This window comes from Rhopilema esculentum, chromosome 14 (assembly GCF_057945365.1).
Source record: "Rhopilema esculentum isolate cy_ngs chromosome 14, ASM5794536v1, whole genome shotgun sequence".
NCBI lineage: Eukaryota > Metazoa > Cnidaria > Scyphozoa > Rhizostomeae > Rhizostomatidae > Rhopilema > Rhopilema esculentum.
Window position 1 is genome coordinate 8,342,131 of NC_142828.1, and position 15,320 is coordinate 8,357,450.

The window sequence follows — 15,320 nt, forward strand, 5'->3', positions numbered from 1 at the left end:
TTTTTATGGCACTGCGACTAAGCTTCGATACCCTCATCTTGAGGAATGTTTGTGTATAGTGATTATACATTCAGCGCGACCAACCACGTTATCAGTGAAATGCTAGAGTGCATATAGAAAGCTTGTTAGAGTAAAAGTATTTACGAAACCATCTACTGTTTAGAGACTATTTCGATTCAAACCTTAAACAATTTCCTTTTCCGCACATGATGGTGACAATGAAGCTCGCACAGCATTTTCTGTTTTCTTGAAATTTTGGGTATCTAAATGTTCAACTTTCCTAACTTGTTGAAGAGTCGTGCTCTATTTATTTATGAACCCCTTTCTTGTAATCGTTAATGCAGATCTTTGAACATAGCAAGAACCATAAACACCCTCCCCCGTCCTTTTTGCAATCAAATACGCAGAAAGATTTAGCAGCCGCGGGTTTAGGGGGCTCCAGAGGGGCTACGGCCCCACACCTAAGAAAAAAAAATGTTTTTGATTTTGTGATAATATTTCCAAGCAGTGGCAAAATTAGGGCAGATACTTTGGGTAAAATTCGGGCATTGGAAAAGTATTTCTTATTTCCTAATATGCAACCACAGAATAGAAATTAGGCAGAAGAGGAACTACTGCCCATCAGGTGAAGCCTGAAAATCCTAGCGCAAGCGTTAACGTATCCGAGGCTAAACAAGACCTCTACTTTCAAGTTAGGGGTCTGGGACACAGGCTAGTATCTGTCGCTGCTTTTTATAAAAAAAGAAAGTAGACAATTCTATTGAGATGAAATGCTCCATTAAAGTAAACAAATTAAATGATGTATCATAATTTGTTTCCTAGTTGAATAATATGATAATTCAATTTTTTTATTGAAATCATTATTAATTAAATTTTTGGGCAATTTATGGAAGACGGGAAAATCCGAGCAAAGAAATTTGACAACCCCCCTCCCTAGTCAGAGCTGTTAGCCAAAATGATGTGCAAAGTCAGATACCAGCATTACAATTTGTCCACAAGGGTAGTTTTGGGCACTGATCAAGATAAGATGCAGGCCCCAGCTGAGAAAATGCCCTAATGCTATTTTCAGACTGTTGTACTTGTTCCCAGGTCCAAAAAGCATTTATTCTAATAATTTCCCTGTTGCCGCTAGTTGTGATACCAGCATGAAAATTGGAAGAAGTTGGCAGTTTGATATGCTCAAAATGATAGGATGCAGACCCCAACTGAGAAATGCCCCAAGTGCTATTTTTAGACCTTCACTAGGTCCCAGGCCTCAAAAGCGTTTATTCCAAATATGTTGCTGCAAGTTGTGATGCCAGCATAAAAATTGGTAGAGATGGGCAGTTTGATATGCTCAAATAGATAACATGCAGACCCCAGCTAGAAAAATCCCAAGTGCTATTTATAGACTGCTGTACAAAGTCGCAGGTCCAATAAGAGTTTTCTAATAATGTTGCTGCAATTTGTGTTGTCAACATGAAAGTTAGTAGAGATAGGCAAAGTGCAATGTTGAGAATCACGATATGCCAATCTCATATGAAAAATACCCATAAAGTTATTTTTAGACCGGGTATTCGATATCCGGCCCAGGCCTCTAGGGAAATATTAACTGTTCAAACACAGAGGTAACAAGTGAAAGGATATAAATATGCTGTCTTTATTCATTGACATCCCAGCATTGTCCTACACGTTTGGAGAGCTCAGTACCAGGGGTGTCGTATTCTGTGGGGGGGGGGGGGGGGAGGGTGCACATGCCCCCTAGCATCGACTACTCAGAATTTCAACGGAAATTTCGTATCTGTTCGGCTTGGGACTATTATTCATTTATAGAAAATGTGAAAGTTCAAAGACAATTAGCATAAGAAAGAGATCGAAAGGAAATGAAGTGAATGAAAAAACATTAAATAACCAACATTAGATAACAACCAATATCACAAAGAGTGAATAAAAAGAATAAAGAAGAGAAAGTTTTTGATGACAAGCAAACTCGCCGTCAAATTTGCAGTACAAGGTAATCACAATCTTGCAAGCACCTTAAAACAGCTCAAGTATGTAAAACATAGGCTGCGATCAACATTAGGCCAAAAAAGGCTTAATAGTTAGTATGCAATTTCGTGCCATCTTCAAATGATAATGAATGTGGAGCGTGTCTTAGCTGTTACCGTTAGTTATGACAGATTAATCAACAAAGTAGCAAACATAACATTGCTAAAGACACTTGTGCACAACATGACTCGTGCACTGAAAATTATCTAGTTCATTTCTTTAGATCCTTACGATTTTCATTGCGTGGCTTACTGCTAATTACAATTGACATTTACTGATAATTGCTGATAGTCAAACAAAGTTTGAATACGGATGTTGCATTTTCTCTGAATGACTTACTGAAACCAACAATTGAGAGAAAATGCAATTAAATTAACGTTGCAAAGATACGTATATGTCTTTCAGCATTTAAAATAACTGCGCATGTCCATGATGACGAGATTGGTTTTAATGTAAATCCATTGTCTGAAAATTTGCAGTCTTTGCTACCCTGGGTACCAGATTCACTATTGTAAAATAAAATATTTTTATATACAGTGAGTCTGGTACCCAGGGTAAGTCTTTGTCAACCTTGAAAGTCACTATCTACGACGCCTCTGCTCAGTACATCCAAGATTAGTACATAATTTGAATTCGCATCTTGAAGAGCAAATCCTCTTACAGCTGCATTTTAAAAGATTGTAGCATGCTTGCGAAGCCTCCGCTAAGTTTATTTACAGGTAAAGCTAATCCTCCGGGAAAGTTAATTTATAAGCACTCGGTGAAGCTCATCTTCCACCAATCCAATGTTACAGAACCGTGAAGAATGTTTAGATATGCTTAATAGAAATAGAAAATACCTCAAGAAAACATTTGTTCCATCTGGGTTAGTTCACGCGCTATCTATCGCTGTGCATAAAAATAATATAATTTGTTGAATGCTGAGAGAGCCAAGTTGACTAGACGAGTACCAACTGTTCATATGCAGATTTTCAGATGGCCTGAGCTAGCAGCGTGGAGTATGTGAAGGATTATTCTGGCTTGCAGATTAGGTTTTCAAGAGATGTTTCAACTATGATTTTACTATTTATATTTTGCTTTCCAAGCTCAGCATCGTAAAGAGTGCCTCTTTGTTCATGTAAACTCGAAGGAATTGACGCCAGTGCTAATAGGTGTTGATTCAACATTAGCAGGGGCGTAACTTGGCCAATAGGTTTGGGGGGGGGGGTGAAAAGGGTTTCTGCCCTGCAAAACTGAGTGGTGCCCTGCAGACCTCGTAGCAACGGTTTGTCTATAGGTTACTAGTGAAAGCTTTACCAGTGTACACTGGTCTTTACCAAGGACAAACTTCTAAGCAATAAAAACAAACTTGAAACTTCAGTGCCTATGAAATATCTATTTCTCTACTTGAGCGTAAATTGTTCTTTTTATATTCACTTCATTTAATGTTTAGTGAGGTAGAAGGACCCACCATGGTTGGGTCCAACGTTAAGAAAATTTTTGAAATTATACCTTGTAAAAGGGCTAAAAAGCATCTTTCAGACAAAAATTTAGCAAAATACTATTGTCACTTTGTTCAAGATAAGAATTTTTTTATCATTTTTTCTATTACTTTTTAACAGTGCATGAACTAAAAAACATAATAAATCGTTAAGATACCTATTTTTTTCATCTAATTGCTAACTTTTTCACGTATATTTTTATTATTTTTCTTTTATTTGCATTAATTCAGTAAATCACTTTCTGTATCATTACAATGTTTTAATTTTGGATGTGTAAACATGGCCTTCTCGATACAAGAAACTGCACATTTCTGTCCAGGAAATAAAATTCCCCTCTGCCTCTGCCCCTCCCCTGGGCCTTCAGCCCCCTATTCCCCCCAGTGACGCCGTGCCTGTCATGAAAATAATTTACAACTCAAATAAATTTGTCTGGACTCAACCTTGCCCTCATAAACATATGCATCAATCATAGCATCCATTGGCTATGACTTTCGGTAAGACATGCTTTCGCTTTGCAAATAACTGAGCTTCTCCTTACATACCTGTTCCATTCTCTAAAATGCAATGTCAGGAAGGGAGGTTCATAACAAATACGATATTTCCATTTCAAAATTCCTAAACGGCCCTTTACGAACTTCAGAGGTGGCATTTCTGCGTGGCAATAAACTTATTCTTGGCGCCCTGCGAAATCTTCGATTGCCCTGCGAAATCGACTATTTTTTGGATTGGGGGGGTGTTACACCCCCCCACACCCCCCCGGTAGTTTCGCCCCTGAACATTAGATACCCTTATACCACCTCCATTATTTTCCTTCAATATTGAGGCAATCAATAAATAGCACTTGGGGACATTTTTCAGCTGGGATCTACATCCAATCTTTTTGAGCCTATCAAACTGTCCATCTCTACCAATCTTTATGCTGGTATCACAACTAGCAGCAACATTATTAGAAAAGCCACTTTTGGGGCCTGGGACCTAGAACAACTGTCTCAAAATAGCACTTGGGGGCATTTCTCAGCTGGGTTGTGCATCCTATTATATCTTTTTGAGCATATCAAACTGCCCATCTCTTTCAATTTTCATGCTAGCATCACAACTAGCAGCAATGTTATTAGAGCAAATGCTTTTGGGGCCTGGGACCAAACACAGCGGTCTAAAAATAACACTTGGGGGTATTTCTCAGCTGGGGTCTTCATCTTATCTTGTTAGGCACTTATACAAAATATGACCAACAGCCCTGACTAAAATGTGTACCAAAGTTTAGAAAATATGTACCAAAGTGGTTCGACAACATGTTCTTCATACATAAAAGCAAATCATTAAATTTTAAGCCAGTTGTTACCTCACTTCACTAAATTCATCCCCTTTTGTTTTGAAATAACTTTTTACTGCCAAAACAAAAGATGGTACTGTGGTGAAATTTCTATTTTATCCTTGATTTATAATATTTCAGTTCTGTGTAAATGTTTGCATTACATTTCAAACTCAATTTTCAAAATGTACATCCAGTGTTCAAGACATTTCTTCAGACATCTAACTTTGATAAAAGAATGACAAACTCACAAAAACACTTTTATTTAATGAAGGTTTTATTCATCATATACAATTCAACAACAACTGTCCCTGCAATATCCAACCTAAAACAAAACGGATAATTATCATTTCAAATTGCAGATATTAGCAAGGTGAACAACAATAACATGCATCTCTTTATTCAACAGTATTCATCAGTGTTAAATACTGTGTAGTTATCAAACAGTTACAAACATTCACTTGAAATGTTCTTCTGTATAATGTTAGATGTTGTGCTCAATCAAGTAAACATCAAAAAATCTATTTGAAAGCATCTGATTTGAAATAATAGAGCCAAGATTGAGACTGAGAAAACCTCAAGAATTTTGACCAAGGGCAGACACTTGGTCAAATATTGGGGGGGGGGGGGAAGCCTATTGTTTTAATAAGATGATGTCATATTTTCCCATTTTTATAGAACAAAAACCATTGTCCTCCAAAGTACTGGGAGGGCAGGCTTCTGGCCGCTGCCCAAAACATTTGAGAGGAAAGAACGTTGGGAGTGTACTGCAGTTTGTGAATGAAAGCACTTAAAAGGAAATCATTAGAAAATCAAGCAAAATGTTTAGACATTGTTCAATGATAAATGGAAGAATGGAAGAACTGAGTTCAGAAACTTGTATGTAAATGAGTAAGTGGGATGAGAATAATATATGCCCATTCCATAATGTGAGAAAAACTTGACTTGAATATGTAAAGAACAATGACTGAAATGATGAGCGATCATGATGACAACTCATGTGGACATCTAGCAAAATATAGACTGATCTTCAACTTTAATACCATGCAAACTAAAAAAGATTATGTAAATATAAAGGTCGCAAATTACCTTATTCAGTGCTCATAGCAACTTCCTCTTCTCTGTGTTTTCCCTTAGCCTTATCTGCCAACTTGGCCTTGGCTTTCCTGTCCAGGATCTTTTTTCTGTCCTTGTCAAGTTTTAATTTGACAATTTCTACCTAAAATTCAGAAGAAATGACTAATGTTTAAGAAACAGTCAACTAAGAGTTTAAACACAGCTGTGCACATAGGAACAAACAACATGAATTGACTAACAAAGAACATCTAATTTGCTCACAAAAAGAATTAATAAAGAATATGCATCTTGTTCTCTATGTTATACTTCTTTTTCATACATTATATAATCAAGCATAATTAAATAAATAAATAATAGCTAAGATTAACCACAAAAATAGAGGGAATTCAGCTGACCCAAGCAACTCAAGATACGTTTTTTACATTGAAGCAAACTTTTAGCAACAAATTTTTCTGGCTGTGAATTTTTCTCTCCAATTTTAAGTTGGAAGTAAACTGGCAAAAACTTTTATGCAAATTTGCTCCCAATTATAGCAATAAATAATATAGTGACTGTTTGAAGAATGCTGTTATCAGAAAGTTTCAAATTTTAAAGTTGATTTCATTGAAAAAGCATGCAAAACAGAAAAAAGTGATACCTAGTATAAAAAATTTATTCAAAACTTCTTAAGAAGGTGGAGATTCATCATTGGGTAGGAGATTTATGATAACATAGGATCAGGAATACTTCTTCAAATAATTCTTTTACATTTCCCAATCTAAGCTTGCACAAACATGCTAGCTCCTGTTAGTGCACCTGCATTGAACTTGGAACACCCACCAATTTATGCTGCATTTGTTATCTTCCATTTCTTTCATGAAAAAAAATTGCTACTTCCGCCCCCTTCCCCCTCAAACAATGTTGATGATTTAGAGAAATATCACAAAAGAAGCGCAAAAGCAAGTGCTTCCTAAAATCCTAACCCGTTTGATAGTAAACCAACATTGTTCCGTGGGGGAGAGGGGGATGATTGGTTTTGACCTTGGAAATTGATGTCAGTGTTCCAAGACTTTTGGCAGGCATTGTAGGTGTTGCTTGTAGATGCTCCCTACAGCACAGCCCCTTCATAGTTTTTTAGGACATCACCCACACAACACAGCAGATTGAAGTCTACAAAGTCATTTAAAAATGATTTTGTCCAGCTTTGGCTGCCAGGGTATATATATATCATATCAACTATATGCCGAAGGTCCACTGGGGCACTTGTTTAGGTATGCCGAAAAAATGAGCAGTTAATTAAAACTGTAAAAATTGTACGGCAGACAAAGAAAACTGATAGAGTCCATATTTGATTCTTTTTCATGTTAACTTTGTATGTGGCTCCATGTTTTACGTAGGCCAAAATTTTTTTATTGGTTTGCAAGCCAAACACCAAAAAAGCCAAAGTTTCTTCTTTTTGAGATAAAATGCCTAAATTCATGTACCCCTGCTGTAAAACAGTCTTTTGACCTTGAATATTGTAAATTCTTCCAGAGCTTTTTACAGCTAAATACAAAATTATACTCACTTTGCAGGCAGGAATACCAACATTGACTGTTGCACCATTGGCTTTTTCACGCTGGATTCTTTCGATATGAAGTACCCATTTCTTTCTGTATACGCTTATGACTTTACCTGATTGCTGGCTTTTAAAGTGGCCTCTAGTGACAACAACTTCGTCGTCCTTTCTAACGGGCATAGACCTGACACTGTACTTTTGTCTCAGCTCTTTCGAGAGAGGGGCACTCATTAGCTTCCTCCTCACGTTTGAGGGTGCAGTGAAGTGAGCCTTTCGGCATTTTCTTCTCGATGATGAAACAGCTGGGTTTTTCTTCATTTTATCTAAGTAAATTCGAGCTACTCTTAGGCCTATTCCTGCCCGTAGATAGCAATTCCAAAAGAGAACAGAGATGCATGTGGATTCATCAAGTATCCCACAAAGCATCTCTTCAAATCTCTTTTTGGAGACGAGGTTTAGTAGCTTCTTGGTCGCTAAGATGGTGGACTGCTGGAGCAGAGTGTCGCGATAATCTATATCGACTGAAATGGACAACTGGAACTATCTAAAATTTATGTATTCAGATTCAGAAGAAATTGAATAAATTATGGGAGGATATAGTCAAAATATCTTAAGAATGAATGTTGTACGGATACCTTCATGTGAGTGATATTAGAAAGGCCAGTTTACACGATGACGACGATACAATTTTCCTTTGCGTTGGGTTGCGTCTGTCTCAAATAGTAAGACTATTGGATGACGACAAAGTATTTTTTTCTGTAGTTGTAGCAACCCCAAGTAATAGGTTTTCTGTTTTTCAAAAAATCTTGCATGTTTTCGTAACCCTTGTCTGTCTGAAAGGTACATGATCATGAAATAGATTGGTCATTGGTGTTTTTTCAAAAATCCTGTTTAACCCTTTCTGCCCGTGTCAAAATTATTTTTAAAAAAACTAAAAGATTGAGTACTTCATTTGTGCTACTAGATCTGAGATTGAATGCCGCTACATTTCTGCTTTTTCCTGCTATCTTGAACATTTGGAAGAAAAATGATTTTGTGATTTTACAGATAAAGTGATTGATGAGGCATCCTTCAATACAGAATACTGGCCTAAAATTGAGAATGCAATCAATGTTATGCTGCACAAAAATCCTGGAGAATCCTTTCAATTTTCATATGAGGATGTCTTCAGGTATTCTATCCAGCTATTCTTGCTTTACTGTACTTTTTTAAGTTATTGTAATATTTTTAAATGAATCTTGCAAGCTTTTGAGTGACTGATCTAGTAATCAGATGTGCATATATAGTTTTCCACTTTTGAGGCCAGACAGAAAATGCAACTTATGTCTCAGCAAGATGCTTGTTTTGTCCTTGTTGCACTACCAGCATCTTAGAGTGAGTGCTTGATAAAAATCAACTTTTTTGATATTTTTACATATATCTCACCCATGGATAAAAACTCTAAACCTGCCTGTTGAGGTTGAAAGAACCATGTAAGCTGAAGGAATGTCTCTAGCTTACAATGGTTTGACATTTTTGTCCCAAAGTCTTGGAAAATTCCGGTCAAAAGTCCCATTTATTCATTAACATATTTTGCTACTAGACATAGAAATCATTTAAATAGAGGGAGGGCATATATAGGCAACAAAGGCCAACTATATGAGCTTCAATTAGAAACTTGACCTTTGTTTCTGTAAATATCAGCATAGCTGCCTCCTGTGCCACTGATGATCCTTGGTTTATGCTTCTAGACACCTTGTTGTGACTGAATTTCACTTTTCAGTGTTGCGTACAAGTGTACAACACAGAGATTCTCAGAGCAGATGCTATTACGTGTGACAACAATTATTGATAAATTCACCTCCTGCTGCCTTGCAAATATCTCTGTAAGTCATTTTTATAATGGGATAAAATTTATTGAATATCCTTCAGTTTGTATGCACCCAATGCATGTCATGTACTTATGTACCTGAAGTTTTTATAACCAGGGCCATGGCCCCCCACTTTTTTTCCAAAGCAATAGAGCTTGTTTTGGGATTGATCCTTGGCCCCCTACCCCACTTTCCAACCTATTTCAGAGCCCATGATAACTAGGAACTTTTGATAAGGATGCATGTCACAACCTAATCAAAAAAGACGTTATTCAGAAACCAAATCAGCTCCTTTTTTCCATGGAGTTTCTTTACATAATTGAATATTCTGTAATACATTATATAATATTATTGTTTAGGAGAAGCATACTTCTTGTGTTTCTGCAAGATTGTTCTCAAGATACTATCAGTTGGATGTGTGTTTTTACCTTCAAGCAGAATCTCTTCAGACCCAATGTTCATTTTCCTTTTATGTTTTCTTTCATTTACACTTATAGCAACAATTACTAACTTCTATGTATTAGTATGTCTGGTCCCATTATCAAGTAGTTGATTGGCAACAGGGACCTTGGTTTATAGGGTTTAAATACAAATTATGCAGCAAGTTAGGAGATGGTTTCCCTGAGAAGAACTTGAGTTTAGAAAAATCAGATGTGAGAATAAAAGATTCCATTGCACTCTATGAATAATGGTCAACCTAAAGGTAGTTTTATTTTCTTCTATCAAGATTTTTTGTGTGTGTGTTAATGAACTGTTTATTATTGTTTTCAACCAGTCATTATCTGGTCAAGAATACCTGGAAAGATTCAAATTCTTCTTAAAACAGTTCTTCCAAGCTGCAGAGGGTATAGCTGCTATTTTCAGCTACATGGTAAGCTTAACTCAGCTGAGATTGACACCATTGTCAGAACCAGCAAGTAATTTTATAGTACCTACATATACAATATAAGCAATTTCTAAAAATAAGCTTTTGTTTGATATTTGATTATTTCTTTCAAGCATATTCCATAAAGAAATGAGTCATTATGGGATATGCCTGTTCAACAAATGTAAAAACCCAAAAGTGTTAAAGTGCAATATTGCTTGTCAAAAAAGACCCAGTTAGCACTGGACATGTTATTTAGTATTCCCTAAATCCATCCATTAGTTCCAAAAGGAAAATAACTGACTGAGGAATAATATTTTAAAGATTTTAGAATTTATATATAATATTAAACAATTATAAGTTGCTGTTCCTACATATCTCTACAAAACCTGTGAACAAGTGTTCATATAAGTTGTTTACAGATATCTGGCAAAAATGCTTCTTTGTTTGCATGACATTGAGAATATATATCATTTGAAATAATCATCTAACAACCTTTAAAATTGGTGATTTCTATACTGTAGGATAGAAACTATGTTGTCCGAACATTTGGTAAAAATATGTTGTCCATGATGTATTGGCAATTATCTGAGAAGATTGTCATACAGTCCACCGTATTTGGTAGGAAATCTACAAATCATGTCTTCTGTTTTTTATAATCTATCAGCTAATAATTCTCAAACAGCTGTTTCTGTATCGTAATTGGCTTCAGAGATCCTAATTTCTGTATGCTAAACGTTTTTTGTTGGTATTTCTATGTGTCTCTATGTCTATTTGCTGAAAGTGAAAGAGTTCTCAATCCTCGCATCTGTCAGGGAAATATTTCAAGAAAACACATTCAGAACCAATGCACATAGAAAAATTCATTTTAAAAGTCGAATGTTGTAAAGCAGCAAAGAATTCACCAACTTTTAATGATGATTCCGCCAAAAATTATCTTACTTAGGAACTTGTCAGATAATTTCATAAGGGGTGCTTCAGTATCTTCCTTATGCAAGCCTTATGAAAGTAAGCTCGATTTTCATGTTCTAACACTACTTTTGTAGCCCCTTTAGCCCTACACTAATGACACCCCTGGCATGGGATGGAAAAAAAGTAAATAAAAAACATGAATCTTTTTGCAGGAGAACTCGACACTAATCAGGCGAATAGTTTACCTTGAAATCATTCTTTTCTAACCCAAGATTTATCTAGACCGCGAAGCTAGCGGTTTTTCATTGTTGAACTGGAAATGCAACAATTGTTTGATAAAAAGATCCTCGTTTGACTTCCTAGAAATGTAACAATTGTCTCTTCAAAATATCACTGTTTGTTGAAGTTTTTATTTTACAACAACTATGTTCTTTCCCACCAATGATACCTGAAAATGTACTTCGAAAAGCGCGTAACCTGAATATATTTTATTTGAGTCTTTGATAAGCTATAGTTTTAGGGATAAAAATATCATCGCTTCATAGTTCTTGTTTCATTCCTCCTATTTTCTTTGTGCATGAGATATTTCATGTATTCGTCAGAAACTTCATGTCTATGGACCTTTTGCTTTTTTATATTTGTTGGCAAAGAAAGCAATGAAGAACAAATTTTGTAGTTGAATCCAGAAGTTAATTCAACAAATTGAATTTTGAGGGACATTGCAAGAAGGGGAGTTTTTCATTGCCACCTTCTACTACCCCAGACTATTTGGAAGAGATAGTATAATCGCTACCTCTAGATGTTGTTTTTCGTAGTAGAGTTTTTTCAGAGAGGATCCGACACACATGAGTCCGACGTTCGGGCCTATAGCCCACTCAACCCCCCCCCTCCCCTCCGCGTTCGCCTTCTACTGGCTTTATCCGTATATAGTTTCAACTTCTAGTCTGAAATTGCCATTTCACGTTTAAATTTCCTTATAGCCATAGACAAGTTAGTTTTAATTAACGTTTGTTTCTAAAGATTAGATATTTCCAAAAAGTATTTTTAAATTTTAAGATCATGCTTACCTAATTTTGTGTTGATTCCTGTCCTAGATAATTTACGACAGATCTCGGAGGGTTATTTTGAAGTTGACCCACAGCTTCTGATGTCCATTATCCAAGGCCTCTATACCTTGAGGAAAGGTAATTTCACATTTCACACTAATTCACAACCGTACATCTCTGGCTAGTGGGGTAGCTTTTTCTCTAGTTGACCGATTTTCTTTTCACTTCTGCACAATATCTCTTTCTGCAATGTACTTCTTATAGTCTTTGTATTGAAATCTATGTCCAGATTTTGCAAGCTTCAACATGAAGTTGTTTAAGCGGTTTATTCCAAACATCGAGTCTGCGTCGAACATCGATTGTTTGCCTGCAATGGACGATGAAGTGCTAGCAAGGGAAATCGATGAAAACAAGACAGTTGAAAGGTATTGCTATTAGTTTGAAATGTTTTGATGTTACTTTTTATTCGTTCGGCTATAGGGTGACGTATTACCTTCATAAGCTGTGATATTATCTTACAAATCCTGTTACTGTTGCAGCTAAACGACTCTTGATATCCCTTTGAGCCAAGGCGTTTTCAGCTTGTATTTATATGAGAGAGCTCTGTTAGGACGGGTTATGGGAAAACTCTTTTAGGATGACTGTTTATTTTTCTGCAATATAGTCCTCTTACCTATACCTCATACCTCGTTTCGTGTTCTGTTTGAGAAATGCCAGCAACAGCCGGTGAAGAACTCCCTCTCTCTCTCTCTCTCTCTCTCTCTCTCTCTCTCTCTCTCTCTCTCTCTCTCTCTCTCTCTCTCTCTCTCTCTCTCTCTCTCTCTCTCTCCCTCCCTCTCTCTCTCTCTCTCTCTCTCTCTCTCTCTCTCTCTCTCTCTCTCTCTCTCTCTCTCTCTCTCTCTCTCTCTCTCTCTCTCTCTCTCTCTCTCTCTCTCTCTCTCTCTCTCTCTCTCTTTATCGTAGAGATAGGGTTGTATTTGTAAACATAGATATTTCGAAAATTGTTGACGGTGAATTAGAAATAAAGGTGAGCCCCGTAAACGAAACACGCATAAGAGAATTGCTTGGCCCTGGATTATGATGAGGTGGCGTGGTCAGTTTCTTCTCTCGCTGCCATTTGCCTTACTATTATTGCCACTTGATACCCATTTGCTGCTGGCTGAACACGTGGAGTGGGTTGGATGGCTTGGCTTATTAAAAGCAATCGGCAGTGCTAAAGAGGCCTAAGCCATCTTTCAATCAAAATTCCACCAATCAGTGAGTCTGATTCCACTCGCACGCGTATTGATTGGTAAATGTTGATTGACAGATGTCTTAAGCCACTTTCGTATTTATCGTCTGCCTTTATAAGCAATGTCTAAACCTGACAAATACCAATGATTGAAAGTAGAAGGAAGAACCTTTCAATTGCATTCACAATCTCGGATTTTTATGCATGGATGATAAGGTTGTATTATCTGTTCCAGAATGGCATATAAGCGAAAAGCTGATGAAGTGATGGAGGACACACAAGGTATATTTTTTTGCCAACATTACAACACCTGATTAAAGTGCATAAATCTTTTGGTAGACTTTCCTAAAGTGTGTTGCTATCTTTGTTTTTAGTGGCCTTACATTTGTATCTTTGACTTCAAAACGGTTTGCATAAATTAATTCTATCTTTTTCGTTTAAGCAAACTTAAAGCGATTTGCCAAGGCAAGTTGATGAACGCACTCTGTGCTATGTGTTATGAACTGTGACTTTTGTTGTATACTAAACCGGGACAAATGGGATGTTTATTTTCATTAACACAGAGTTAGTGTACGTTGTAATATTTTTGTATCAAATCATTGTGGAGACCACGAGGCCTTGATAACCGAAGGCTTTTAAATGATTTGTTCGCATTTTCAAAACCTTATTTGACATCGTATATTTAAGGCTCTGTGATATGACATTTCTCTTGTGAAAAGGAATGTTTAATTGAGAAATTATATCAGATTGAACGTGCTTTTTCAAAGCAACTGTAGTATGTGAGGATTAGTTATCCAGTGCCCAAATTTGAAATTAGAAATTACAAGTAGTTTACATTTAAATCAACGTATTCTCAGGAATGGCTGTTTGTGCCAGTAGCTTAACTGAAATTCTGCACGGAGTTTTTGACTCGCTTGTGAAATTAAAGTATGTCACCCCTATGACGTAATTGATAACGCAGTGGTCAGGCCTGCTCGAACCTGGCTGTAATGAAAAAAATTGAAATCAGGTTCGGGGCCAGAAAGGCCTAGGTACCTCAAAACAAAACATTTAAAGCACGCCAACATGTGGATGCTGAAAATGCTTTGATTTTGAGGAAATGCATAGATTAAGTCGTTCTAGGGTTTCCTGGTCCTGATTAAGAATACATTTCACCTCGTATCTATAGTAACGATGACGTCTTAACACGCCTTGATATACTTGTATGTCTTCTTGTACGACATGTACGTCTTAACAGTTACCGCGATATAGGCGCTCAATATTGCAAAGGTTAGATTTAGACGAAACTTTGTTTACCACAAATAACTCTTCTACGCTCAGTTTCAAACAAACAATTTCGCTATCTAGAAAGTTTCTTGCACGTTTTCCGGCATATTAACATTTCCACATGCAATATTTTAACATTTCCACATGCATGTCAAAAACAACCTAAAAAGAGGCTAAATCGCACATGTAAGCTCGTTCAGATTTCTCATTATTTATAGCGTTTAAGGTCATTTTACTGTCCCTCGAAGATTTCCCTCCGAAGCGTATATATTTTATTTTCACTTTGGAGAATAATGTTGTAATAGTTTAATTGATATTGCAAATGTTTGGTAGGTATTTTATAATATATCGTTTAATGACTTATGTAGTAGCTAGTTTTACAATCTGCTTTTCAAAAGCGTCTTCCTTGTAGCTTGTAATTTTCACTAAATGTGAAGACGTTATATGAAAGGTGTCATCTGGAATCTTCCCTTGTACAATTTTCTTTTGTTATTTGTACGTATGAAAACTGGAAAGACAAATTAATATTTTAAAGATGCACCGATGGGTTTGATAATGCGCAAGTAAGTTTATACATGAACAATTCATCATAAACACAGAAGCACTTTCAGGGCTGCACAAATCCTTTATTATCCGGGAAACAAATTTCAGAGCCGAATTTCCCTGCCATAATGAAGCAGTTGAAAGTGCTGTATTCCTTAAAACTTGACTACTT

The 15,320-nt window shown here is 36.5% G+C and overlaps 2 protein-coding genes across 3 annotated transcripts; one reads left to right on the forward strand and one right to left on the reverse strand.

Annotated features, from left to right (window-relative positions):
* The first annotated feature begins 1,841 nt into the window (after positions 1-1,841).
* On the forward strand, positions 1,842-15,062 carry LOC135696526 (CDK2-associated and cullin domain-containing protein 1). 2 transcript variants are annotated; one of them, XM_065215943.2, is made up of 9 exons: positions 1,842-1,993; positions 8,483-8,606; positions 9,198-9,300; positions 10,061-10,156; positions 10,675-10,771; positions 12,157-12,246; positions 12,398-12,533; positions 13,575-13,621; positions 13,782-15,062. In XM_065215943.2, the coding sequence occupies exons 1-9, from the start codon at positions 1,957-1,959 to the stop codon at positions 13,811-13,813; spliced, it is 762 nt and encodes a 253-aa protein (XP_065072015.2). In that variant the 5' UTR covers positions 1,842-1,956; the 3' UTR covers positions 13,814-15,062. The 2 variants fall into 2 exon arrangements, with proteins under 2 accessions (XP_065072015.2, XP_065072014.2); XM_065215942.2 differs by lacking the exon at positions 1,842-1,993 and adding an exon at positions 7,892-8,076.
* LOC135696528 (large ribosomal subunit protein uL24) lies at positions 5,081-7,828 on the reverse strand. Its single transcript, XM_065215946.2, has 3 exons — positions 7,445-7,828; positions 5,911-6,040; positions 5,081-5,146 (listed from the first exon to the last, which is right to left on the reverse strand). The coding sequence occupies exons 1-2, from the start codon at positions 7,751-7,753 to the stop codon at positions 5,912-5,914; spliced, it is 438 nt and encodes a 145-aa protein (XP_065072018.1). The 5' UTR covers positions 7,754-7,828; the 3' UTR covers positions 5,081-5,146; position 5,911.
* Positions 15,063-15,320: the final 258 nt, after the last annotated feature.

Bases quoted from the DNA above. Each gene is read 5' to 3' on its own strand.
- LOC135696526 (XM_065215942.2), top strand. From the start codon at position 8,022: ATGGGAGGATATAGTCAAAATATCTTAAGAATGAATGTTGTACGGATA. The intron at 10,772-12,156 runs GTAGGAAATCTA...TTCCTGTCCTAG, and splicing joins CATACAGTCCACCGTATTTG to ATAATTTACGACAGATCTCG. The intron at 12,247-12,397 runs GTAATTTCACAT...ATCTATGTCCAG, and splicing joins CCTCTATACCTTGAGGAAAG to ATTTTGCAAGCTTCAACATG.
- LOC135696528 (XM_065215946.2), bottom strand. From the start codon at position 7,753: ATGAAGAAAAACCCAGCTGTTTCATCATCGAGAAGAAAATGCCGAAAG. The intron at 6,041-7,444 runs GTGAGTATAATT...TCTGAATTTTAG, and splicing joins TTGGTATTCCTGCCTGCAAA to GTAGAAATTGTCAAATTAAA.